The 26,263-nt window shown below is 49.5% G+C and overlaps 2 protein-coding genes across 2 annotated transcripts; one reads left to right on the forward strand and one right to left on the reverse strand.

The window, feature by feature from the left end:
* Positions 1–12,338: 12,338 nt before the first annotated feature.
* Positions 12,339–16,419, forward strand: LOC119311190 (DEAD-box ATP-dependent RNA helicase 7-like). The gene is made up of 13 exons (XM_037586828.1): positions 12,339–12,880; positions 13,335–13,469; positions 13,552–13,692; positions 13,782–13,893; positions 14,030–14,100; positions 14,192–14,346; positions 14,438–14,549; positions 14,809–14,910; positions 14,984–15,216; positions 15,309–15,405; positions 15,484–15,578; positions 15,662–15,795; positions 15,936–16,419. Exons 1-13 carry the CDS (start codon positions 12,374–12,376, stop codon positions 16,142–16,144), a joined length of 2,103 nt encoding a protein of 700 aa, XP_037442725.1. The 5' UTR covers positions 12,339–12,373; the 3' UTR covers positions 16,145–16,419.
* Positions 16,420–17,370: 951 nt separating this feature from the next.
* LOC119309880 (putative alpha-L-fucosidase 1) lies at positions 17,371–19,064 on the reverse strand. Its single transcript, XM_037585781.1, has 3 exons — positions 18,532–19,064; positions 18,207–18,446; positions 17,371–18,109 (listed from the first exon to the last, which is right to left on the reverse strand). Exons 1-3 carry the CDS (start codon positions 19,062–19,064, stop codon positions 17,443–17,445), a joined length of 1,440 nt encoding a protein of 479 aa, XP_037441678.1. The 3' UTR covers positions 17,371–17,442.
* Between the last annotated feature and the right edge of the window lie 7,199 nt (positions 19,065–26,263).

Here is a 26,263-nt window from a genome sequence, read left to right on the forward strand (position 1 = left end):
CCGCAAAATGGCTAGAGGCCATGAAATCTGAGATGGGATCCATGTATGAAAACAAAGTATGGACTTTGGTTGACTTGCCCGATGATCGGCAAGCCATTGAGAATAAATGGATTTTTAAGAAGAAGACTGACGCTGATGGTAATATAACTGTCTATAAAGCTCGACTTGTTGCGAAAGGTTTTCGACAAGTTCAAGGGGTTGACTACGATGAGACTTTCTCACCCGTAGCGATGCTTAAGTCTGTCCAAATCATGTTAGGTATTGCTGCATTTCATAATTATGAAATTTGGCAAATGGATGTCAAAACTGCATTCTTGAATGGATTTCTGGAAGAAGAGTTGTATATGATGCAGCCAGAAGGTTTTGTAGATCCAAAAGGTGCTAACAAAGTGTGCAAGCTCCAGCGTTCCATTTATGGACTGGTGCAAGCATCTCGGAGTTGGAATAAACGTTTGATAGTGTGATCAAAGCATATGATTTTATACAGACTTTTGGAGAAGCCTGTATTTACAAGAAAGTGAGTGGGAGCTCTGTAGCATTTCTGATATTATATGTAGATGACATATTATTAATTGGAAATGATATAGAATTTCTGGATAGCATAAAGGGATACTTGAATAAAAGTTTTTCAATGAAAGACCTCGGTGAAGCTGCTTACATATTGGGCATCAAGATCTATAGAGATAGATCAAGACGCTTAATAGGACTTTCACAAAGCACATACCTTGATAAAATTTTGAAAAAGTTCAAAATGGATCAGGCAAAGAAAGGATTCTTGCCCGTACTACAAGGTGTGAAGTTGAGTCAAACTCAATGCCCGACCACAGCAGAAGATAGAGAGAAAATGAAAGATGTTCCCTATCTTCAGCCATAGGCTCTATCATGTATGCAATGTTGTGTACCAGACCTGACGTATGCTTAGCAATAAGCTTGGCAGGAAGGTACCAAAGTAATCCAGGAGTGGATCACTGGACAGGGGTCAAGAACATCCTGAAATACCTGAAAAGGGCTAAGGATATGTTTCTCGTATACGGAGGTGACAAAGAGCTAGTCGTAAATGGTTACGTCGATGCAAGCTTTGACACTGATCCGGACGATTCTAAATAGCAAACCGGATACGTGTTTTTATTAAACGGTGGAGCTGTAAGTTGGTGCAGTTCTAAACAAAGCGTCGTGGCGGGATCTACATGTGAAGCGGAGTACATAGCTGCTTCGGAAGCAGCAAATGAAGGAGTCTGGATGAAGGAGTTCATTTCCGATCTAGGTGTCATACCTAGTACATCGGGACCAATGAAAATCTTCTGTGACAATACTGGTGCAATTGCCTTGGCAAAGGAATCCAGATTTCACAAGAGGACCAAGCACATCAAGAGACGCTTCAATTCCATTCGGGACCAAGTCCAAGTGGGAGAGATAGAGATATGCAAGATACATATGGATCTGAATGTTGCAGACCCATTGACTAAGCCACTCTCACGAGCAAAACATGATCAGCACCAAGACTCCATGGGTGTTAGAATCATTACTATGTAATCTAGATTATTGACTCTAGTGCAAGTGGGAGACTAAAGGAAATATGCCCTAGAGGCAATAATAAAGTTAATATTTATTTCCTCATATCATGATAAATGTTTATTATTCATGCTATAATTGTATTAACCGGAAACATAATACATGTGTGAATACATAGACAAACATATAGTCACTAGTATGCCTGTACTTGACTAGCTCATTAATCAAAGATGGTTATGTTTCCTAACCATAGACATGTGTTGTCATTTGATTAACGGGATCACATCATTAGGAGAATGATGTGATTGACATGACCCATTCCGTTAGCCTAGCACTTGATCGTTTAGTATATTGCTATTGCTCTCTTCATGACTTATACATGTTCCTGTAACTATGAGAATTATTCAACTCCCGTTTACCAGAGGAACACTTTGGGTACTACCAAATGTCACAACGTAACTGGGTGATTATAAAGGAGTACTGCAGGTGTCTCCGAAGGTACATGTTGAGTTGGCGTATTTCGAGATTAGGTTTTGTCACTCCGATTGTCGGAGAGGTATCTTTGGGCCCTCTCGGTAATGCACATCATTATAAGCCTTGCAAGCAATGTGACCAAATGAGTTGGTTACGGGATGATGCATTACGGAACGAGTAAAGAGACTTGCCGGTAACGAGGTTGAACTAGGTATTGGATACCGACGATCAAATCTCGGGCAAGTAACATACCGATGACAAAGGGAACAACATATGTTGTTATGCGGTTTGACCGATAAAGATCTTCGTAGAATATGTAGGAACCAATATGGGCATCCAGGTTCCGCTATTGGTTATTGACCGAGAATAGTTCTAGGTCATGTCTACATAGTTCTCGAACCCGTAGGGTCCGCACGCTTAACGTTACGATGACAGTTTTATTATGAGTTTATAAGTTTTGATGTACCGAAGTTTGTTCGGAGTCCCGGATGTGATCACGGACGTAACGAGGAGTCTCGAAATGGTCGAGACATAAAGATTGATATATTGGAAGCCTATATTTGGACATCGGAATTGTTCCGGGTGAAATCGGCATTTTACCGGAGCACCGGGAGGTTATCGGAACCCCCCCGGGGGGTTATTGGGCCTACATGGGCCTCGAGGGAGAAGAGGGAAGGAGGCAGGAGGGGGCCGCGCGCCCCTCCCCTTCCTAGTCCGAATAGGACAAGGGAAGGGGGGCGGCGCCCCCCCTTTCCTTCCCCTCTTCGTCCTCTTTCCCCCCTTCTCCTATTCCAACTAGGAAAGAAGGGAGTCCTACTCCCGGTGGGAGTAGGACTCCCCCCTTGGCGCGCCCTCCTTGGCCGGCCGCCTCCTCCCCCCTGGCTCCTTTATATACGGGGGCGAGGGGCACCCCATAGACACACAAGTTGATCTACGGATCGTTCCTTAGCCGTGTGCGGTGCCCCCCTCCACCATATTCCACCTCGGTCATATCATCGCGGAGTTTAGGCGAAGCCCTGCGCCAGTAGAAACATCATCATCGTCACCACGCCGTCGTGCTGACGGAACTCATCCCCGAAGCTTGGCTGGATCGGAGCCCGGGGATCGTCATCGAGCTGAACTTGTGCTGAACTCGGAGGTGTCGTACGTTCGGTGCTTGGATCGGTCGGATCGTGAAGACGTACGACTACATCAACCGCGTTGTGCTAACGCTTCCGCTTACGGTCTACGAGGGTATGTGGACAACACTCTCCCCTCTTGTTGCTATGCCATCACCATGATCTTGCGTGTGCGTAGGAAATTTTTTGAAATTACTACGTTCCCCAACACCGAATTCAAGATGGCCCCCGCCGTTAGTAACCATGGGGGTCTCCTCCCCCATGTGTCCGACTGCCGAGGTTTGACCCTCTGGTGCCGCCTTGACGGTCTCCCCAACTCCTCCTTGGCCTAGGCCCCTTTGGGACAACACCTCAGTGCTGTCCACGTGTTTGGGGGAGGAGGCCGTCGAGAGAGTCCCGCTGTCCATCGTGTCCGAGCCCAGTGAATCCCCCGATGAGGATTGCTCGATGTGGGACCTGGCCGGACTGCAAAATGCATGAGTCAATACGTTAACGCTATGCGATAGTGAGTCTGGATATACGAATGTGTCCGGGTTTTGTGTACTCACGATTTAGCCAGGGGCTTGACCCTGGGATCCCACTATGGGCTGTTGTCGGTGGCGGTGGTGAATTCGTCTGGAAGGGAGGCTTTCCCCTTTCTTAGATGATTCGGCCTCCAAGCGTGTGGAGGCCATCCTTTTCTTTCTCCCCCTTGCTAGGGGGGGGGGGATTATCTTTCCTCTCCCTCTTCCTCGTCCTCTTCGGAGGAGGAGCGAGCCTTACAGTCTTCGAACACCATGTCCGAAGTGCCCATGCGACGAAGGCTGCCCCTGGTCTCTTTGGCCTCCTTTTCAGCCTTCTTCGGTGCCTTGTAAGGTGCCGGGACCAGCATCTTCATCAGAAGTGGGTCGGCTTGTTCTTCTGGCAGTGGGGCCGGACAGTAGATCCGCTCCACCTTCTTCGTCCAGCCCTAGGAGAATTGTTGGAAAACATATTAGGCGTTTCCCTCAGAGTACGCAAATAAAGCATACACCTTGCCAGCATACGAAAACTTACCGAACTTGTAGGACGGGACAATTTGTACCCACGGTCCTCGGCTGAGTCCGGCCACGATTTGCCAGACTTGAAGAGCACCTTCCAGATGTCTTCGTGCGTTGTGCCGAAGAACTCCAGCAGGGTCTGGTGCTTGGCCGGATCGAATTCCCATAAGTTGCAAGGCCTGTGTTGGCATGGGAGAATCCGACGAACTAACATCACCTGGACTACATCGACAAGTTTGATGTTCTTATCTTCCATGCTCTTGATACGCGCCTGGAGCACCGCCAGCTTGTCTGACGAAGACCAGTCCAGGCCCTTCTCGGGTCAGGACGTAAGCCGCAATGGGGCTCTGGATCAGAATTCGGGAGCTGCGACCCATTTTGTGCCGCGTGGTTCAGTGACATAGAACCACCGTTTTTGCCACCCTTTGACGGACTCATTGAATGTACCTGATGGCCATTTAACGTTGGGCATCTTTCTCACCATGGCGCCTCCGCACTCGGCATGCTCTCCGCTCACCACCTTGGGCTTCATGTTGAAAATCTTCAGCCACAGTCCGAAGTGTGGAGAGACACGGAGGAAGGCCTCGCACACGACGATGAATGTCGAGATGCCGAGGAAGGAATTGGGGGATAGATCATGGAAATCGATCCCGTAATAATACATAAGGCCGCGAACAAATGGGTGGAGGGGAAACCCAGCCCACGGACGAAGTGAGGGAGGAATACAACCCTCTCGTGGGGTTCCCGAGTGGGGACAATCTATCCCGCCATTGGAAGATGGTGCCCGTTCTTCTTGGCCAGATACCCGGCCTCCCAAAGTTTCTTTATATCCTTCTCTTGGACAGTGGAGGCCATCCACTTGCCTCCAGCTCCGGATCCGGACATTTTTGGAATGCTTTTGTGGGTGGAGAAGGAGAATGCTTGGGCACAGGAGCTCAAGAGAGAGAGAGAGAGTAACCAAAGGAAGGAGAAGGCGTGGGTGAAAAAGGGGAATCCTTATCCCTTTATAAAGGCAGCAGAAATCATGCGCCTCCCCACTTGCCCTAAAGCTCGCTTATTCCCCAAGCGCCGTGCTAATGGCACGGTTGGGTTACCCACGCCCGTATTGATGAGAATCCTGTAATAAGGGGACAAGATCTCTACTTCGACAAGACGTGCCAATAAAATCGCCTCGTGAAACGTGTAGTAGCAGGTTGGGGAAACGGTTTGAATAATGACCGGGCCGCGACGTGATGTCATGCTATGGAGAAGTTGTCAGCAGATTAGACTCGTGGAATATTATACTCTCTACGGTGGTATCTGGAATTTGTTTTGCAGAGCCGGACACGATTCTTGTGTTCAAGATCTACTTTGGAGTATTCGGAGAAGGAACCTGCCTTGCAATGCCGAAGACAATCTGCGCGCTTGACTCAATCGTCATTGAAGCCTGGTTCAGGGGCTACTGAGGGATTCCTGGATTAAGGGGTCCTTGGACAGCTGGACTATATGAGTATGTCGGACTGTTGGGCTATGAAGGTACAAGATAGAAGACTTCGTCCCATGTCCGGATGGGACTCTCCTTTGCGTGGAAGGCAAGCTTGGCGATTCGGATGTGTAGATTCCCTTCTCTGTAACCGACTCTGTGTAACCCTAGCCCTCTCCGGTGTCTATATAAACCGGAGGGTTTAGTCCGTAGGACAAGAACAATCATAATCATAGGCTAGCTTCTAGGGTTAGCCTCTACAATCTCGTGGTAGATCAACTCTTGTAATACTCATATCATCAAGATCAATCAAGCAGGAAGTAGGGTATTACCTCCATCGAGAGGGCCCGAACCTGGGTAAACATTGTGTCCCCCGCCTCCTGTTACCATTAGCCTTAGACGCACAGTTTGGGACCCCCTACCCGAGATCCGCCGGTTTTGACACCGACAGGGGGGCTTGTGGTTCCCAGGGTGCTGCCTGAGTTTTCCAGGAGCTCTCCATTGCGCAGTACTTCTATACTATTGTTGCCAAGTTAGCAAAGTGTAATACGTGACGTCGCTTAATGGCATTAAGGATTCCTTCGTCCATGCAACTTTTGCAAAATAGTGTAATTGCGTCTTCATCGCTGCAGCCTTCGATCTTGTCTCTAGCAAGGAGGAATCGGGCCGAAAAGTGATGGACCGTTTCTAGAGGATGTTGTCGTATGTACGTAAGATCGCGTGTATCTGGGTGGGTGGGCGGTTTTAAATCCGAACCCTGACCCACCTTGGGATCCGGAGTCTGAGAAACTTCCAAACTTAACAGTTCGGGCTCCGTGATATCAACTGATTTTTTCGGCCCATTGTCCGATTCTAAGTTCGGAGGGCAGGGCGTGTTGTTCCACAGATGGGTATCCGGCTCTTCAAGCTCGGTGATCCGAACATAGTTCGTCCTCAATGTAGAGGGGGAGCTGCCGTTGCGCTCCTCGATTACCGATACCTGATAGGTGATCGGTGGAGATTTGATTTCTCGTTGATCGGGTTTAAGCCCGATCTGATTGTTGTCTGCAGCGACCCCCAGGGAGGCGATGTGATCAAGGAGTTCGTTTAAAGATGACAGCTCCGTCGGATCCATCTATTTGGAGTGTTCGGAATCAACGCGAAGGCGATTTTCGATGACCCGAGTAGTCATTGTCCGCTCGATGGCCGATCGGGCGGTCATGATGAAGCCGCCCAGTCGGAGGGTTTGGCCTGAGGCCAGGGCTCCTCCGGAGGTGATGTTGTTCTTGATAACAAGGCGAGCCATCAATCCTATCTTCGATGTCACAGCGGAACTCTAAATGAAAGCACCAATGTCGGTGTCAAAACCGGCGAATCTCGGGTAGGGGGTCCCGAGCTGTGTGTCTAAGGATGATGGTAATAGGAGGTGGGGGACACGATGTTTACCCAAGTTTGGGCCCTCTCTATCGAGGTAATACCCTACTTCCTGCTATATTGATCTTGATGATATGAGTATTACAAGAGTTGATCTACCACGAGATCGTAATGGCTAAACCCTAGAAGTCTAACCTATGAGGATTATGATTGAGTATGTCTATGCCTCTACGGACTAAGCCCTCCGGTTTATATAGGCACCAGAGGGGATTAGGGTTGTACAAAGTCGGTTACAGAGAAATGAATCTACATATTCGTTCGCCAAGCTTGCCTTCCACACCAAGGAGGGTCCCATCCGGACACGGGAAAGAGTCTTCAGTCTTGTATCTTCATAGCCCAACAGTCCGGCCCACATCAATAGTCCGGCTGTCCGAGGACCCCTTAATCTGGGACTCCCTCAGTTGCCTCCGTAAGCAATCTCGACGTTAGTCCTCTTGGACATCTTTTGGTACCTCGTGATCTATCCAAGTGAAGTACTTGCAAAGTGGAGGAGACGACTACATATAAATCATGTTTATGTTAGTAATATGAGTTCAAACATATTTACATTTTTTGTATGTACGTCTAACATACCGGTGGTAGGTCATATGCGTTAGTTGGCAGAGCACGATCATGTGCATAGTTGGGACACACGAAAAACCTTCTACCTTCTGTCCATGACTTCTTGCGGTCAGTGGACACCTTCACCTTGCAAACATCACCACACCAACATGGTGGTGTGGGCACATCCTTCTCCTTCTCCTTGTCCAACCTAGCCTCCATCCACGTCTTCGGCATGTCCTCTTGGTCCGCGCACGACCGCCTCGTCCTGGAACCGGATGAAGTCATGCCTACAAAAAAACAATTGTTAGCACAAGACACAAAGAGAGTAGATGTGTAAATACAGTAAATCAATAAATGCTAGGAATTGTATTAACAAATAATATACCATTATTATTAGATCAACCATCTGGATTATGCAAATAACCGAAGGCCGATCCATTATCAACCATTCCTCTACGACCACCACCACCTCTGGCACTTGTGCTTCCTCTACGTCCACCACCACCTCTAGCACTTGTGCTTCCTCTATGACCACCACCGCCTCTAGCACTTGTGCTTGCTCTACCACCACCAGCACCTATAGCACTTGTGCCCCCTCTACGACCACCGGCACCTCTAGCACTTCTGCTCCCTCTACGACCACCACCACCACCTCTGTCCGTCACCTCTTCCACCTCGTTCACCATCGGTGCCACCTCCATGACTTGTCTTTCCTCTACGGCTAGTGCTAGGAATGCCCCCTTTCGACGTTTTCCTTTTCTTGCATGTCCGTGCATTGTGTCGCCCTTCACCGCACCCCCCACAGTTGATAGTGTCAGGAGCCTCCATGAAATGACCGCTACCAAATTGTTTCATGCCAGTGTATCCAGCCAGGTCATCCATGTCACCCCTGAACCTTTTAGTTCTCCTTCTACCCTTGGTCTCCACCTTCAGGAGAGGGTCTTGCTTAATATGAGGGCCATGATACTCAGGCCACTATGATTGGTCCAGGAAAGGGTGAAATCAAGGCGCCCATGTCAACCTAGTAGCTTCCACATGGAACTCTTGCATCCGCACGGTTTTCCCATCACAAACATGTATGTTTCTCGCCTTCGCTGCCGTTATCAAATGCGAGCATGGACAATGATACTTATTAGGCCTCTCACACTGGCACCACGAGTCTTGAGACGCACCTCAAATGCAGCACCACCATATTGAAAATAGTCTCGTGTCGTGCCACCTGGCTCATCAATTTGATAGATCATTTCACTTTTGTCGAATATGATAACTTGTTGCCTTGAAGACTTGCTTGCTTGTAACTGCAGCCATTCATCAACCTTTTCTGGATAATCCATTTTTTCACCTATCGATTTTGCAGTCTCTTCAGAATGCCTCTGAAAGTACTCATTAAGCTTGAAGAAGGTATACTCCACTATTGCAGTCACCGGCAATGAACGAGCACCCTTGAGCACATTGAAACATTCAACCAGGTTGCTCATCATGTCGCCATATCGCCTACCTCCATCGTCATGAGCGCGTGCCCACTTGTGCTTCTCGTTGAAATTCCTAGTTAAGAAGTCTTTTCCCCCTTCATTCACCGCTGCAAAGAGTTTATTGTACCGAGCATCGAAAGCATCGGTGGTGAAGGCCACGCATACATGGGTAAGGTCTTTGCTGAGCTCCTTGCTCTTACATGCCCGGTAAAAGTTGGCCACGAAATGCCTCATGCACCATCTGTGGTGAAGCTTTGGGAATCCTGGAATAACAATGTCCATTTCCTTGAGTATGCCATGGTGCCGGTCCGATATGATGCATACCTCCCTAGCCCCAATCACCTTGTGCCTAACATGACCCATGAACCATTCCCAGTTGTCTTGGTGCTTGGAAGGAACCAAAGCAAATGCCGCTGGCAACACATTGTCGTTTGATGAGTGCGCCATTGCTACCATTAGTGTGCCCTTGTATCTATCGGTCAAGAATGTGCCATCTATAGACAAGACCGGGCGACAATGCTCAAACGCCTCCACACATTGTCCATAACTCCAGAAGGCATGGTGAAACACTCCTTCGTGATCATCAACCACATGAAACATGCTCGGGTTCCCATGTGCAATCGTGCCCAACAACCTCGGGAGCTGGTTGTATGCTTCTTCATAACCACCATACAACATCCTAATAGCATTTGCCTTTGCCTTTCATGCCTTCCCATACTTGACTTCATAACCAAATTGTTTTTTCACCGTCCGCATGAGAAACCTCACTTTCACAGTTGGATCAACGGCTATGTCTTTCATCCATCTGTATCCGAGATACTCGGATGTGAGTTGACGGTGTGTCTTTCTAAGTCATTTCGATGGCGTTTTGCACCTATGAGTGGCAACACAACTTTTTAACACCCATTCTTCGGTTTCTTTAAGCTTTCTTGCACGAACCTTCCATGGGCATCCTTCTCCCTCACACTTCACGGTGTAACGCAACTTCATGTCCGAGTGCTCAACATAAAATGGCCTATGGTTCCAAATGGTATAGTCAGACAACCAAAACTTCAGCATAGGCAATCTCAGAAACTTCACTCCTTTCTTCAAATGAGCATTCTAGTCCTCGTTCTCCTCCCTTGGTTCGCCTGGATCCGGGCATGGTGTTGGCTCAATCGTCGTCATTCTCATTCCACCATCAACAACAGCTTTATGGGCAAGGCTGAGATCTTGAAACAAGTGAGTTCTTTTCTCTAAGCCCGTCAGCTCAAAGTGGATTTGGTTTTCCTCCTTTGCGAATCCATCCTTGTCCAACCATCACCCGGACCCTTGTGATCCGAGTCATAGGCATATTGACGCCTAAAAGGCAACTCACGATCCATGTCCTTTTGCGCTATGTACGCATCCAAGTCACCAACATCATTACCATGCATTCCTTCCTCTTGCTCTTCGTCGTCATCATGAGCATCTTCATCCTCTTGAATTACTTCGTCACTAGCAATCACCTTAACTTCATTTGCTTGGCTAGTTGGTGGTTGGCTAGAAGCATTGGGGGGCATACAACTCAACCTCATTTGCTTCACTAGATGGTAGACGGGGACATGGTTGGCGATAAGCATTGGGGGCATCAACCACAACCCTATGCTCAACAAGTGGCACCATTGTCCTCTCGCTCATGTCATCCATTGGGGAAGAGACATGCCGGTTCAAATCAAGTGTAAAACCGAGGAGATTCAACCTTGGTGGCAAACAATTCAAGTGACTTGTCTTCCGATTGGGAAACCTTTTCCTTGTATACATCCCAATGCAAATCCGAGGTGATAGGCATACTTTTCAACCGAGATTTGGCTCCAACTCCAACATCATACCTTCCTATTAACTTAACATCAACATTGGTGTCCATCCACTTTAATACTTGTCTCACTTTTGCAACAACATGCTCATAGCTAGGGCTTGTATCAAAAACCAATGATTCCTCACCCGTGTCGACATTGTTACTCAAGAATGCCTCGTTGTCCATGTAATGAACATTAACAAGTCTCTCCATCTAAAAACAACATGAATGCATTTAAGGCATCAATGAGAATTGGTGATTATCCAAAAACATCTCATTATATCCAAATCATATCAACACAAAATTATTGGTGATGTGTGCAAAAGTTTCACTAATTAACACAAACTAAGCAAAGTTAACCCTAAACACTAACTAACCGTAACCACCAATCTTTCTACTCAACAAGCAAATATTCCTACTACACACCATGCATATCATTATATTACCAAAGTTAACCAAGCCATTCACACTAACATAAGGGAGAAACACATGAACTAGGGTTCCACCAACATGTAAAAAATGCAACCAAAATAACAAGATTTAACCACAAAAAAAGGTGATTTGGGGGAGATTACCATAAGCAACAAAGTGATGGAAAGATCCATTTAAGGGAAGCACCTTTTGGAGAGGATTTGAGGGGGGAACTTGAGGGGTGAGAGAGAGTAGGGGGGGGGGGCAGTAACTCTTCTTCAAGCTCGGACTCGATTGGGGAAAGTGTGTGGGGTGGAACCCGCACACTCTTCCATGGGGTTATCCACTTACCAGGGCCAGACGCCAGGGTTCCTAGCGTGTGGCCCCTTTGCCACGTCAGCAGGTCAACGGGCTGGTGGGTCATGCGGGCCAGGGGCCAGACGCCAGGGTGCGTGACGTCTGCTTTGCAACCCAGACGCCAGGGATGTTGGCGTCACCTAAAGAGGTCAGAATCATTTTTTTTGTTGAAACGAGGTCAACTCGGGATTTTGTTAGCCACATAGGTCAGAACAGTAATTTTGTCCCGCGGGGGTGGGGGGGTTGGCGACGACTGAGCGAGCGTGCACATTGATGGGCCAGCCCACGCCAGTGAGCGCCGGTTCGCTCCGTGGCGCGTTAAGCGCGGAGTAGGAGCTATGGAAAAAAAGATGCCGTTAGCCTATTACAGAAGTGTGGTTCATGGCCTACTCGGCAATGGGCCGATCGGGCCTGGGCTAAACCCAAAGCAAATCAATGTTTTTCCTGTCTAATAAAGCCTGGCCCAGGAACCGCTCTAAGAACGAGACAGGTCCCACGCATTCCACGGTGGACGAATCACGAAACGCAACGGCCACGCTTGCCGCAAAATATCTTCATCGCGCGGCCGGTGGCGCCCCACCTGTCACCACCTCCGGGAAAGAACCCGTGTCCCACCTGTCAGTGGCCCGCGGCCTAGGGTTTCATCCCGCGCGTCGTAACTACATAAACCTCTCGGCCCCGGACCTCTCTCCCCCCTCTTTCCCCGGCTGCGCATCCCTTGCCAGCCTCCCACCCTCCCCACCCCCGCCGCCGCCGCCGCCGCCCCCGCCCCGTCGATGCCTTCCATCGCCGCCATCCCCGAGCCCATGGCCGTCGACGACTCCGCCTCCAAGAAGGCCAAGCGCAAGCAGCTCAAGGCCGAGGCCGCCGCCGCGGCCGAGGCAGCTGCCGCCGCCTCTGGCAAGAAGGACAAGAAGGAGAAGAAAGACAAGAAGCGGAAGACCAAGGAGCCGGCCTCCTCCGACGAGGAGGGCCGGAGCAGCACCAGCTCCGAGTCGGACCGGGCGCCCGCCGCCAAGAAGGCCAAGAAGGAGAAGAAGGACAAGAAGGCCAAGGCCGAGCCGGCCGAGGAGCCGGCCAACGACGACGGGGAGCTCACCGCCAGCGGCGAGGAGGAGGAGGAGCCCGCCGACCCCAACGCGCTCGCCAACTTCCGGATTTCCGAGAAGCTCAAGGACAAGCTCAAGTCCAAGGGCATCAACGCGCTCTTCCCCATCCAGGCCACCACCTTCGCCCTCGTCCTCGACGGCAACGACCTCGTCGGCCGCGCGCGCACCGGACAGGTGACTGTTCCTCCCTTCCCTGTCTCATTTGATTGATTGATTCGTCATGTAGGAACTGGTTAGCTGGGTTGTAGTTTCATCTGCGTTTAGATTTAATAGTAACAAGCGTGCTTAGCGAATTTGACACCTATCAATCACATAATTTTGAAGAGAATAAATCTGTAATTTGTGACCATGATCATTGTCAGAACTCCATGGATTAGGAGAGAAGAGTTGTTCCTGTCACACAATTGCACGCCTTCTGTTCACATGTGGTCATTTGTTATGTACTTCATGCTAAAAGGGAAGTGTTAATACTTAGTAGGCCATAAGGTCTGCGCAACATTGCTTGTGGTTATCGTTCTTGGTGTCCTGACCATAAAAACAACCATTTTGGGGGCCTATACATGAAGATCAGTTTGTGTTTGTGCTCATGTGATGTTTCCTGAAAACATTGTGTTCATTTTGATTGTAGGGCAAAACGCTGGCTTTTGTTCTACCCATATTGGAATCATTGGTTAATGGGCCACACAAGGCAACGAGAAGGACTGATTACGGCAGGCCTCCAAGTGTTTTGGTTCTGCTGCCAACCAGAGAGCTGGCCAATCAGGTATGTACTACCGTCTGATTCTCAAGAAAGATGGATCCTTCCTCTAAATCATCTGTGGTCTGACATTCCCAACAAATTTCAGGTGCATGCAGACTTCGAGTTTTATGGTGGAACGTTTGGGCTTTCTACATGCTGTGCTTATGGAGGTTCCCCCTACCGTCCTCAAGAGAATGCACTGAGACAGGGGGTCGACATTGTTGTTGGGACTCCTGGCCGTGTCAAGGTATTTCCCCCCTCTGTTTATCCTGGTTCATTTGCTCTATAGCTCTCTTAGTTTTGTTCTAATGCTCGCTGCATCACTTTCTTGCCCAGGATCTTATTGAAAAGCAAAAACTAAACTTGAGGTGCTTGAAATTCCGTGTCCTTGATGAGGCTGATGAAATGCTTAACATGGGGTTTAAGGATGATGTCGAGCTTATTCTTGGTATGTCTAAATCCTTGTAATACTAGATGTTCATTCTATGAAGTTGCCTGTATGGTGTTACACAAGTGAATACCTGACCTTGCATGTAACTCACTTGCCCAACTTAATCCAAATTCCTTTACTGTTTTATAAACAGGCAAGGTTGAGGATGTTACAAAAGTACAGACACTTCTTTTCAGTGCTACTCTACCGGAGTGGGTAAAAAAGGTATGAACCGCTTTGGCCAGATATGTTATTTCTGTTGACAATCTTCTTTTTGACAAGCATGTGAACTGACTATACTGTGGAATGATTGTAGCTCTCAATGAGCTTTCTGAAAGCTGACAGGAAAACAGTTGATCTTGTTGGCAACGAGAAAATGAAAGCTAGTGCGTCTGTTAAGCATCTTGCTCTTCCTTGCAACAAGGCTGCAAGGTCGCAGATTATTCCAGACATCATAAAATGCTACAGCCAGTATGTACTTCTACCAATGATCACCCTGTTGGCAGATAAGACTAATGCAATTCTCCCAAGTTCTTACTGTATTTTTAATCTTTGCGTTCAGTGGAGGACGGACCATTATTTTCACCGAGACAAAGGAATCTGCATCTGAGCTCTCTAGTTTGATTCCTGGATCCCGTGCCCTGCATGGAGATATCGCACAGGCTCAACGTGAAGTAAGTGATTCTGTTTTGACAATGCTCGTGCCCAATGTGCTTCAAGTGAACTAATGTGCTGTTCTATCTGAAACAATTTTTGTAACCAACGCATTAGAAATTTAGAATATATCATTTATGTTATATATGCTAGTTGACTTGGGTATTATAGTATTTCAGAGTCTGATTCTAGTAATATGAGAGTATATCATCCATTTGTAATATGCTTATAACTGTAACACAGCTATTGAAGTGTACTGATTACCGGATTGTTATGCAGGTCGTCATTGCTGGATTTAGGAGCGGGAAGTTCCTCGTTTTGGTTGCTACAAATGTGGCAGCAAGAGGCCTTGACATTAATGATGTGCAGCTTATCATTCAGGTATGCCAATAACTGCTGTTGATTAACTTCTCTGATAATTAGCTCCCTCACTGATCATATTCCAAATCTCTAGTGTGAACCTCCACGCGATGTTGAAGCCTACATACATCGGTCAGGCCGGACAGGGAGGGCTGGCAATACTGGCATTGCAGTCATGCTTTTTGAACCCAGATATAAATTCGGTGTGACCAGAATAGAGAGGGAGTCTGGAGTGAAGTTTGAACATATATCTGCACCGCAGCCTACTGATGTGGCACAATCTGCTGGCAATGAAGCAGCAGAGGCCATTGCAAGTGTGTCTGACAGGTAATGCATTTTAATTAATTATTATCTGGGACTAAACAGATTCTGTCTTAGATTGAATTGTGCCATTAACTGCGTGGGTGGATACATTGCAGTGTCATTCCTGTTTTCCGGCAACAAGCAGAGGAACTGCTAAGCAACTCCAGCATGTCGGCAGTCGATCTACTAGCCAAAGCACTGGCAAAGGCAGTTGTAAGTCTGTTTGTAGTTTTATAGTTGTTCTGATCATACTGGCTGTTAATGGGGTAATTAACAGAATGTGCTTCTTAGGGCTACACTGACATAAAGAAGAGATCTTTGCTTTCATCTATGGAGAACCATACTACACTACACCTTCAAACTGGCCGACCGTTGTACACACCATCGTGAGTAACTGCTGCGCATGCTGGTTTTGTGTCTTATGTCTTGTTGGATGTTGGATTGATTCAACAATGTATCTTGTGTGCAGGTTTGTTATTAGTACATTGAAAAGGTTCATGCCAGAAGATAGACTTTCAAGTCTACATGGTATAACCCTGACCACTGATGGAACAAGCGCTGTGTTTGATGTTCCTTCAGCAGAGGTTCAAGACTACATTCAAGGTATATGCCCTTTTCTATATTGTTCCACTTGTACAGTTGTAAGCTATATTTGACTGAATTTACATTCGAATGCATTCACCTCTTGTGCATTGGGTATTACAACCTCACCTGCTAAAAAAAATCTTCATGATCCCCTGCAGGCGCGGAGAACGCGGCCGGGGTGACAATCGATGAAGTGAAGCAACTGCCAGCCTTGCAAGAGAGGGAGCAGTCGAGGGGTAACTCTGGCGGGTCGAGGTTTGGCGGCCGTGGAGGCGGTGGAAGGAGGTTCGGCGGCGGCGGAGGTGGACGGTTCGGTGGTGGCGGAAGAGGCAGGGGAGGCGGCGGAGGCAGGTTTAACAGGAGGTGAAGACCTAGAAACAGTATAATCTATTTTTGACGGGAGTTTGAGAGATGAAAGAAGGCACAGGGAATCGTCAAAGTTTTGACTGCGCCGTGTATCGGGTTTTTTTGTTTTATTTGTTACAAGTGTTCTGTCCCCCGAGATTATGACGATCAAGTTTGCCAACGTAAGAGTGTAAAATGTTGATCTGATACTGATACTCAGCCACTGTTATGAACGGATGAAGCTATGTGTGTTGTTTTGAGACAGACCTGCTTTAGTAATCAGCTCTTGCAAATCTATTTTGGTTGCAATTCTGTTTTCTGTTTTCTGTTCTTCATATGGAGCAAGTTATGGTTCTTACCTGTGAAGCAACTTGTCCAGATGTGTGGTTCACTTGCTGCGTCGCTGTCACTGTCTAGTTTGCTTGTGACCGTGGTGCCATGTTTATGGAATTAACCTCATTGATTGAGCTGTCCTAGGGTGCTGGTTGTGGCAGTAGCACATCGCTTTGAATGGTGGTTGTGATGGCGGCCAATAGTTGCTTGTAACGTGCCTGCCAAATCATGGCATTTTCAACAAAAACCAAACGTGTTGGGATACGAATTTTGATCGGATACATATAAACGGTTTTGTTAAATCTCTGGTGCCTGAGATTTTTTTGTTAAATCTATGGCGGGGCCAACGATACCGGGCCATGTACAAGGAGGCTATAGCCCATGTACAAGGAGGCTATAGCCGCCGGGGTGGTTGGGGCTGGGTATGCCGCGGGGAAGGAGGAACCATTGTGGTGGGGAGGAATGGCCAGAATAGAAGTGGTCGCTCTTTTTCAGGTACTTGGCGTGCTTCCAAAACATAACGTTTTGAGTTGTAAATTTTGATTGTATTTAACCAAAGGAATGAGAAGGATGCAACTCTGTGTCACTATCTTATCGGTCACTTTTCTGTGTGATGCCGAGCCGTGTGCGAGTGGGAGCCAACAACAAAAGGATGGGGTCGCTGAGTTGTTCATCAGGACGGGGAATGCAGGAATGTCTGTGGCGGTGGTTAGCACGGTGATGGGTGAAGGTCAAGGGAGGGCGGCATGGTAGGTGGTTAGGGCTGGGTAGGCCGCGGGGAAGGAGGAACTGTCGCGGGAAGGAGGAAGAAGATGAACAGGTGGCGGCACGCTTCTGACCGTCGGATATTGATCCGATGGCCAGGAATAGAAGACACCGACACGAATTTTCTTTTTCAGGTACCTGACCTATAGGTGCTTCCAAGAAAAACGTTTCGAGTCGTATATGACGCAACAACAAATTATTGGCGCACGCGCAGGACGGCCGTCACATCACGTCGGTTGTGTAGGGGTCCAGGTGGAGGCCCACCGCCGACACCAGCGGCGGCCCGCGCCGCGCCGCGAACCATATCTTCACCGTCCGCCCGGCTACGGGGCAGGCCAGCCGGTGCAGCCGCTTGTGGCCCACCGTCGTGCCGCGGGCCACGGCCACGCCGTCCACGTACACCTCGTGCCGCTCCACCCGCTGCCCCAGCGCCACGTGCTCCTGCACCCGCACCACGTTGAACGCCCGCGCCCCCGCCGGCCGCCGCAGCTCGATCCAGTACCCGTTCCGCCGCCCGTCCTCCGCCGTCGGCGCCCAGTACGTGCCGTCCCGGCCGTCCAGCACCTTGCCCGCCTCGAAGCCGCCGCCGCGCTCGCTGCTGGCCCGCGCCCTGCTGCCCTCGGCCAGGTCCGTGCCGAAGATGCGCTTCACGGCGGCGCCGAACTCGCGCAGCCTGGCCATGTCGGCGCCGTCGATCAGGCCCGTGGCGTTGGGCGGCGCGTTCAGCAGCAGCACGCAGTTGCGGCCCACCGAGTTGTAGTAGATGTTGAGCAGCTGGCTCAGCGGCTTGGCCGTCTCGTTCCGGTGCCAGAACCAGCCCGGCCGGATCGACACATCGCACTCCGGCGGCACCCACTCCGTGCCCCGCGGATCGCCCTCGTTCAGGTACCTGGCAACCCGCTGTCAGTCAGCAACAGAACAGAGCAATTCTTTCTCGTTTGGTCGTGTAACTGCTTGGTAAGATCATGTTGTATGTGTGTGCGTACTTCTCGATGCCGGCGCTGCCGATGGTTATGGAGGATTGGTTGACGGCGGACCAGCAGGTGGTTCCGGCGAAGCCGTTCTCGTCGCCGACCCACCGGATGTCGGGGCCGGCGTCGGAGAAGATGTTGATGGAGCCCTGCAGCTGCCTCACCGTGTCGAACCACTCCTGGAAATGGTACGTCATCTTGGTCGCGTTGGTCCCCTTGTTGCCGTCGAACCAGATCTCCCACACCCTCCCGTACCTACACATGTAACGATGACATGTCAACAATGGCCGGCCGGGCCGACGATGTGTGTATGCACGTGCAAATGATTTCAGGCACTGACCGGGTGAGGAGCTCGTGGAGCTGGGCCATGTAGTACTCGTTGTACGCGACCTCTTGGCCGTACCGGTGGTCGTGGAGGTCCCACGGCGAGAGGTAGAGGCCGGCGTCGACGCCCCGCGCGCGCGCGGCGGCCGTGAACTCGCCGACGACGTCGCCGCTGCCGGCGCGCCAGGGGCTGGCGCGCACGGAGTGGGCGGTGTAGGCGGACGGCCAGAGGCAGAAGCCGTCGTGGTGCTTGGCGACCAGGATGGCGAGCGAGGCGCCGGCGGCGGCCGCCGCGTCCATCCACTGGGTGGCGTTGAGTGCGGCCGGGGCGAAGAGGGCCGGGTCCTCGGCGCCCGTGCCCCGCTCCACGTCCGTGAAGGTGTTCATCCCGAAGTGGAAGAACATGATGACCTCGCGCCGCTGCCACGCCAGCTGCGCCGCCGTCGGGATGGGCAGCACCGGCAGCGGCGGCGGCACGCTCGTTCCAGCCCCCGCCGCCGCCACAATGCCGGCGGCGAACACCAGGCAGTAGTAGCACAGCAGCGACATCAACGGACGTCCCCCCATGCTGTCTCTCTCTCCCTCCCCGGTGTCCACTGTCCAGTCCTACTCCTACATATACTGCCAACGCCGCGTGCTGTAACGGACGGGGGACTCCGGCGATGGAAGAGGGAGAAACGTGACACGACGAATGCGGACAGGCCAGTGGCGCATGTGAACCCGAGTGAGTGAGGTTGGATTCTTACTGGAGTTTCAGTGGCTACGTACGCGTCCCGATCGATCCGGTACCCGACACCCTGATCGATCGCCCTCGATCCGACTATCCAGTCCATGTTACGGGACGAGGACGATCGGTCGGTCGCGCTGGGGCTCAGTAACTTGGGTTGCTTTCAGTGGGTGGCCGGCCGGTCCGATAACGCACAGGCCTGCATGCCGGCTGCCATTCTCGGCGTCTTGCGGCAGGACGGGAATATTGCTGCTGGAAGGAAGCGCATAGCTCGGCATGGATGAGCCTGAAGCTCCAGAAGGCTCCAAGTCGGCAACGGCAAGGCAACCCTGCCCTGGCTTGGCTTGCTGTTGCTGGTCTGGAAGAAGATGCCATTTGTCGCGGCCACCAGGGCCGGGACAAGTGAACAACCATGGCGGCCGCCACAGGACATAGAGGACCATGGATGCAGGTGAATAGCAGGATCCACGGGCACCATCAGCAGCGTAACAACGGAGCACGCTGGCTTTGGACGTAGCTGCTGGCTGCACTGCTGCCGCAGGGAGGGCGAGCGAGGTTGTGGCGTCGCTTTCGCTATCGCTGTCCCAACCCCCGCGTGCTCGACGCTTCTCCGGGAACTCTCGACTCACAGGCAGTACTAGCAGCTAGTACTATGGCGGAATGATAACCGAACAAAGCAAGGAAAGTCGTGGTTAACATCGTCGAACTCCCTCCGCAATTCAGAACACGGGCACAGAATTAATCATTTTCGTTCCTTCACCGGGTAGCCTTTTGAATCGGAGTTTGAAATCAAACAAACTTCAACTCAAGAGGATAGATGGGGCGATTGAGATGAGATCCCACATGTAGATCTAACTTTCTATTCATCTTCTCTCCATACATCCCTTAGCAGTGTATGGGGAGCTATCTCTCAAGCACATGTTGAGGTTCATCCTCAATGGGAAAATGGAGCACCTAACAACGCATCTTCATAGACCAAGAACTACAAAATGTTTAGTAAATAGGCAATTTCTTGATTAAATTAATCCACGAGTAAATCACTAGCATGACATTGACTAAGTTGATGACGTACTGACTTTGATCTAAACATGCACGTACTAAGCAAACAGTAGACAAATCTACACATACTGCTAGTACTGCTAATATGAAATTAATCAGAAGCGGGATAAACGAGTAATACCCTCCAGTAGGCCATGCAGAGGCCGCAGCTTTGGTGGCAGCAGCGACGTCCTCGGCGGCCTTCTCGTCGGCTTCAGCTTTCTCGGCGGCGGCACGGTCAACGTCGGTGGACATGGTGATGATGAAGGCGACGCGGACGTAGAGGAGGTAGACGATCGGAAGCGAGCAGTCGCGTAATCGCTGCCCAAAAACCTATTCGCCCCTCACCCCGTACAGGAACAAGAAGGGCGTGGTTTCGGAGACCTGCTCTCCCGTCGACCGTGTACGCGGCGGACTGGATGGAGTCACCGGCGGCAGCAGCAGCAAAGGAACGACGGTGGGCGTGCGCAGCGCATAGGTGTGAGCTCGGCTCGGCTCATTCCCGCAACCCGCGGCGCGTCGTGACGAGGCGAGGCGAGGCGAGGCGAGGCGTGGCGAGGCGGGCGGCGGAGGAGGAGCGCGCGAGGGCCTCTTCTCTTCTCAAGCTCCAATAGCATCTTCTCTTCTCAAGCTCCAATAGCATGTAGAAGAGCCACCCTTATAAACCACTCCAACTTTCCTTCCACTAGCATGGTGGGACTAAACTTCCCACCACCTTGTCATGCCACCTACATGGGCCCTTAGAGATCAAATCTGAAATTGTCATATGGGCTCTAGGCCCATCTCACATTTCAACAATCCCCTACCAGATCTCAGGGGCCCACTTTGTCCTTTGTTCCAAATGCTGTTTTGATATACTAGTGTTTCAGTGAAGACCTGTTAAGGTTGAGCTTCACCTAGAGCAAGTAGCTACACTCCTTCACAACTGAACAATGGACTATGCCTTGAATTGTCAGTTTGGCGTAAAGAAGTTTCACCACATGTCTTGCTAGTACTGGGCTGCCGAAGACTGACCCCTCGGGTGGAGCATATAAGTCACACTCCTGGCCTATTCATGAGCTTACTAGAGATCACCCCAATCTCATAGACTGTGACTAGCAGTCGGGCTCACATAGGTGTGTTCCTCCAAAGATCGCTCTGTAGGATAGCATCTTGCTTATACATATAAGCCTTAGAACACATTAAGACAGTAGTCATCCTTCCATACAGTTTCCGAGAGTATTGCATCTCCAACGGAGTGGGTTAGTAAAGTTACTCTCCTCAGTTCACCACTGGCTTGTTTCCCAGGTCCTACTTCACGGGATCTCCGATCACATAGGTTGGGTTACCACCATGGCAACTCATGTGGGTCTCATACCCATCTCCCTCGATGCACTATCTATCACTACACGTGATAGCCCTTTCGTAAAGGGATCTGCCAGATTCTTAGCCGTATGGACATAGTCCACCGCTATCACTCCGGAGTTTCTTAATTTTCTGACAGCTTTTAATCTCATTCTTATGTGTTTATTGGACTTCATGTTGTCCTTTGAACTCTTCACCTTGGTGATGACAGTCTGATTGTCACAGTTCATAAGGATAGCCGGAACCGGTTTATCAACCAGTGGCAAGTCCATCAAAAGATCTCGAAGCCATCCTGCTTCAACACCAGAAGTGTCTAATGCTGTTAATTCTGCTTCCATTGTCGATCTCGTTAAGATCGTTTGCTTGCAAGACTTTCAGGAAACAGCACCACCTCCAAGAGTAAACATATACCCAGTTGTGGCCTTCATCTCATCAGCATCAGAGATCCAATTCGCATCACTATACCCTTCAAGTACCGACGGGTCTCCGGTATAGTGAAGTCCATAGTTCATAGTACCTTTCAGATAGCACATAACTCTTTCAACAACATGCCAATGTACATCACCCGGTTTGGAAACAAACCGGCTCAGTTTGCTCACAGCAAACGCGATGTCAGGCCTCGTTGCGCTCGCTAGGTACATCAATGAACCAATGATTTGAGAGTATCTCAATTTATCTTTAGCCATGCCTTTGGACTTTCGAATCAACACGCTAGGATCATATGGTGTTTGAGATGGTGTGCAGTCCGAATATCCAAAACGACTCAACACCTTCTCAACATAATGGGATTGCAGAAGTGTAATCCCACCCTCATTATCTCTCAGTAGCTTGATGTTCAAGATAACATCAGCCACACCAAGGTCCTTCATCTCAAAGTTCTGAGACAAACGATTTGACCTCCTCAATAACTTTGAGGTTTGTTCCGAATATCAGTATGTCATCAACATACAAGCACAGTATAACTCCTTCGCCCCCACCATGGCGATAGTATACACATTTGTCAGCCTCATTAACAACGAAACCAACAGATGTCAGAGTTGTATTGAACTTATCATGCCATTGCTTAGGTGCTTGCTTCAGGCCATATAAAGATTTCAGCAACTTACACACCTTCCTTTCCTGACCATCTATCACAAAGCCATCTGGCTGTTGCATGTAGATTTCCTCATTTAGCTCTCCATTCAGAAAAGCCGTCTTAACATCCATTTGATGGACGAGAAGACCATGTGAGGTCGCCAACGAGAGTAATACTCGAATGGTGGTCAGTCTAGTCACAGGTGAATAAGTATCGAAGAAATCTTCCTCTTCTTTCTGGTCATAGCCTTTGGCCATAAGCCTGGCCTTGTACTTTTCAATCGTACCATCGGGCCTAAGCTTTTTCTTGAACACCCACTTACATCCCAATGGTTTGCAACCATAGGGACGCTCAGTGATCTCCCATGTCCCGTTAGCCATGATGGAATCCATCTCGCTACGGACCGCATCCTTCCAGTAGTCAGCTTCTGGAGAGGCATACGCTTCTGAGATAGAAGTGGGAGTATCATCCACGAGGTACACGAAGAAATCATCACCAAAGGTCTTTGCAGTCCTTTGTCTCTTGCCCCTACCAAGGGTTTCCTCGTCATCCTCCTCAGGATTTTCATCATGTGTTCGTTCATAATATTCCATAGGAATGGCAGGCTCAGGAGTCTCCTCAAATTCCTGTCTAGAAGTGCTTTGCATATCTCTCATAGGAAAAATATCCTCAAAGAATGTAGCATCCTTAGACTCTATGATTGTGCCGACCTTCTGGTCAGGTAACTCAGATTTCACTACTAGAAATCTATAGCCAACGCTGTTCTTAGCGTAGCCCAAATTAACGCAGTCCACAGTCTTGGGTCCAAGCTTACGCTTTTTGGGGATCGGCACGTTGACTTTCGCCAAACAGCCCCAAGTACGCAAGTACGAGAGTGTTGTCCTTCTCTTTGCCCATCTCTCATAGGGAGTGATCTAATTATCCTTTATCGGAACTTTATTCAGGACATGACATGCCGTCAATATAGCCTCCCCCCACCATGCCTTGGATAAACCCGACGTATCTAACATGGCGTTAACCAGATCAGTTAGAGTACGGTTTTTTCGCTCGGCAACCCCGTTTGACTGGGGTGAATAGGGAGGCGTCCTCTCATGAATAATGCCGTGTTCCGCATAGAAGGAATCAAACTCACTCGAGAAGTACTCTCCACCACGATCTGAACGGAAACGTTTAATTTTCTTTTCAAGTTGATTCTCAACTTCTGCCTTATAGATTTTAAAGTAGTGTAGAGCCTCATCTTTAGTATTTAACAGATACACATAGCAATATCTAGTGGAATCATCTATCAATGTCATGAAGTATTTCTTTCCACCTTTAGTCAATACACCATTCATCTCACAAAGATCAGAATGTATGAGTTCTAATGGTGCCAAGTGTCTCTCCTCCGCAGCCTTGTGAGGCTGGCGAGGTTGCTTAGCTTGCACACATGACAGGCACTTAGAACCTTTGGCTAAAGTGAAACTCGGGATTAAATCCAACTTAGCTAGTCGCGTCATAACACCGAAACTTATGTGACAAAGACGTGAATGCCAAACCTCAGATTCATTAACACTCGAATGAATATGGTTCACGACTTTATTACAGAAATCTGCGAGGGAAAGGCGGAACATCCCTTCGCTCTCATAACCTTTTCCAACAAATAGTCCATACTTAGTAACAACTAATTTATTAGACTCGAATACCAACTTAAACCCTTCTCTACATAGAAGGGAGCCACTAACGAGGTTCTTCTTGATGGCGGGGACATGCTGCACGTTCTTCAGCTGCACGATCCTTCCCGAAGTAAACTTCAGATCGACCGTGCCAACACCATGAACAGAAGCACTCGCGCCATTCACCATCAATACGGACCCGTGGCCTGTGACCTGGTAAGAAGAGAACAATGAAATGTCAGCACACACATGAACACCTGCACCTGTATCCACCCACCAATCGGTAGGCTGAAACACTGAAAAAACAGTAAATAAATTACCGTACCCAGATGCACCATTCTCATTATTGCCCACAATTATGTTGACAGACTTGGAGTCCTGTCCTGACTTCTTAAACTTGTTTGGGCACTTGTTGGCCCAATGTTCAGTCGAACCACAAGTAAAGCAGCCCTCATCCTTCTTGTTCTTCTTGAAGGTCTTCTTACCCTTCTTCTTGAAGTCGGTATTCTGTTGGACACCGTTCTTTCCCTTGAACTTGTGGGAGTTGAAGTTCCTCTGGTTCACCATGTTGGCAACAGAAGTCCCTTCGGCCCCTTTTCCGTGCGAGTCCTTTGCCCTCGAATTCTGCTCAACACTCAGATGGCCAATGACATCCTCCACAGAGAATTCACGCCTATGATGTTTCAGAGTGGTGGCAAAGTTCCTCCAGGAATTGGGGAGCTTAGCGATTATGCAGCCCGCGACAAACTTGCCCGGTAACTCGCACTTCAGAAGCTCAAGCTCCTTAACAATGCATATTATCTCATGAGCCTGCTCCAGTACAGGACGGTTCTCAACCATCTTGTAATCGTGGAACTGCTCTATAATATACATCTGCTCCCTGCATCGGCGGCCCCGAACTTAGATTCGAGCGCCTCCCACAAGTCCTTGGCGACATGCACATGTAAATATGCGTCGACCAGTTTATCTCTGATCACGCTAAGAACTGCTCGGAGAAACACAGTGGTTGCCTCCCTGAACGCCTTCTCCTGTTCAGGAGCAATCGTTCCCGTGGACACACCGGTGACCCAGAACACGTTCATAGCCGTGAGCCATAAAGTGGTCTTTGTCTGCCAACGCTTAAAATACGTACCGGTAAACTTATCCGGTTTCAGTGCTGCGGCAAAGCCACTTGCCGAAAAATTCCTACACATAATAGGTTTTTGGATTGTTGAGTAAATAGGCAATTTCTTGATTAAATTAATCCACGAGTAAATCACTAGCATGGCATTGACTAAGTTGATGACGTACTGACTTTGATCTAAACATGCACGTACTAAGCAAACAATAGACAAATCTACACATACTGCTAGTACTGCTAATATGAAATTAATCAGGAGCGGGATAAACGAGTAATACCCTCCAGTAGGCCATGCAGAGGCCGCAGCTTTGGTGGCAGCAGCGGCGTCCTCGGCGGCCTTCTTGTCGGCTTCAGCTTTCTCGGCGGCGGCACGGTCAACGTCGGTGGACATGGTGATGATGAAGGCGACACAGACGTAGAGGAGGTAGACGATCGGAAGCGAGCAGTCGCGTAATCGCTGGCCAAAAACCTATTTGCCCCTCACCCCGTACAGGAACAAGAAGGGCGTGATTTTGGAGACCTGCTCTCCCGTCGACCGTGTACGCGGCGGACGGGATGGAGTCACCGGCGGCCGCAGCAGCAAAGGAATGACGGTGGGCGTGCGCGTGAGCAGATGTGATCTGTTCGTGGCGGCTAGGGTTAGGGGACACCGCACATTTATATAGACACATCCGCGTGGAGAGACGTGGGCTTGACCCACGTCCGAGTCCGTGACAGCCCACGATCCGACGTCTCGGATCATGGCCCTGCTGTCAGAACCTCTCCGTTAGTGACTGGCAAAAATAAGCGCAT

This window comes from Triticum dicoccoides, chromosome 5B (genome assembly GCF_002162155.2).
Source record: "Triticum dicoccoides isolate Atlit2015 ecotype Zavitan chromosome 5B, WEW_v2.0, whole genome shotgun sequence".
Lineage (NCBI taxonomy): Eukaryota > Viridiplantae > Streptophyta > Magnoliopsida > Poales > Poaceae > Triticum > Triticum dicoccoides.

Bases quoted from the DNA above. Each gene is read 5' to 3' on its own strand.
- LOC119311190 (XM_037586828.1), top strand. From the start codon at position 12,374: ATGCCTTCCATCGCCGCCATCCCCGAGCCCATGGCCGTCGACGACTCC. The intron at 14,911-14,983 runs GTATGCCAATAA...CCAAATCTCTAG, and splicing joins ATGTGCAGCTTATCATTCAG to TGTGAACCTCCACGCGATGT. The intron at 15,217-15,308 runs GTAATGCATTTT...GATACATTGCAG, and splicing joins ATTGCAAGTGTGTCTGACAG to TGTCATTCCTGTTTTCCGGC.
- LOC119309880 (XM_037585781.1), bottom strand. From the start codon at position 19,064: ATGTCGCTGCTGTGCTACTACTGCCTGGTGTTCGCCGCCGGCATTGTG. The intron at 18,447-18,531 runs GTCAGTGCCTGA...TTACATGTGTAG, and splicing joins CTCCACGAGCTCCTCACCCG to GTACGGGAGGGTGTGGGAGA. The intron at 18,110-18,206 runs GTACGCACACAC...GCGGGTTGCCAG, and splicing joins GGCAGCGCCGGCATCGAGAA to GTACCTGAACGAGGGCGATC.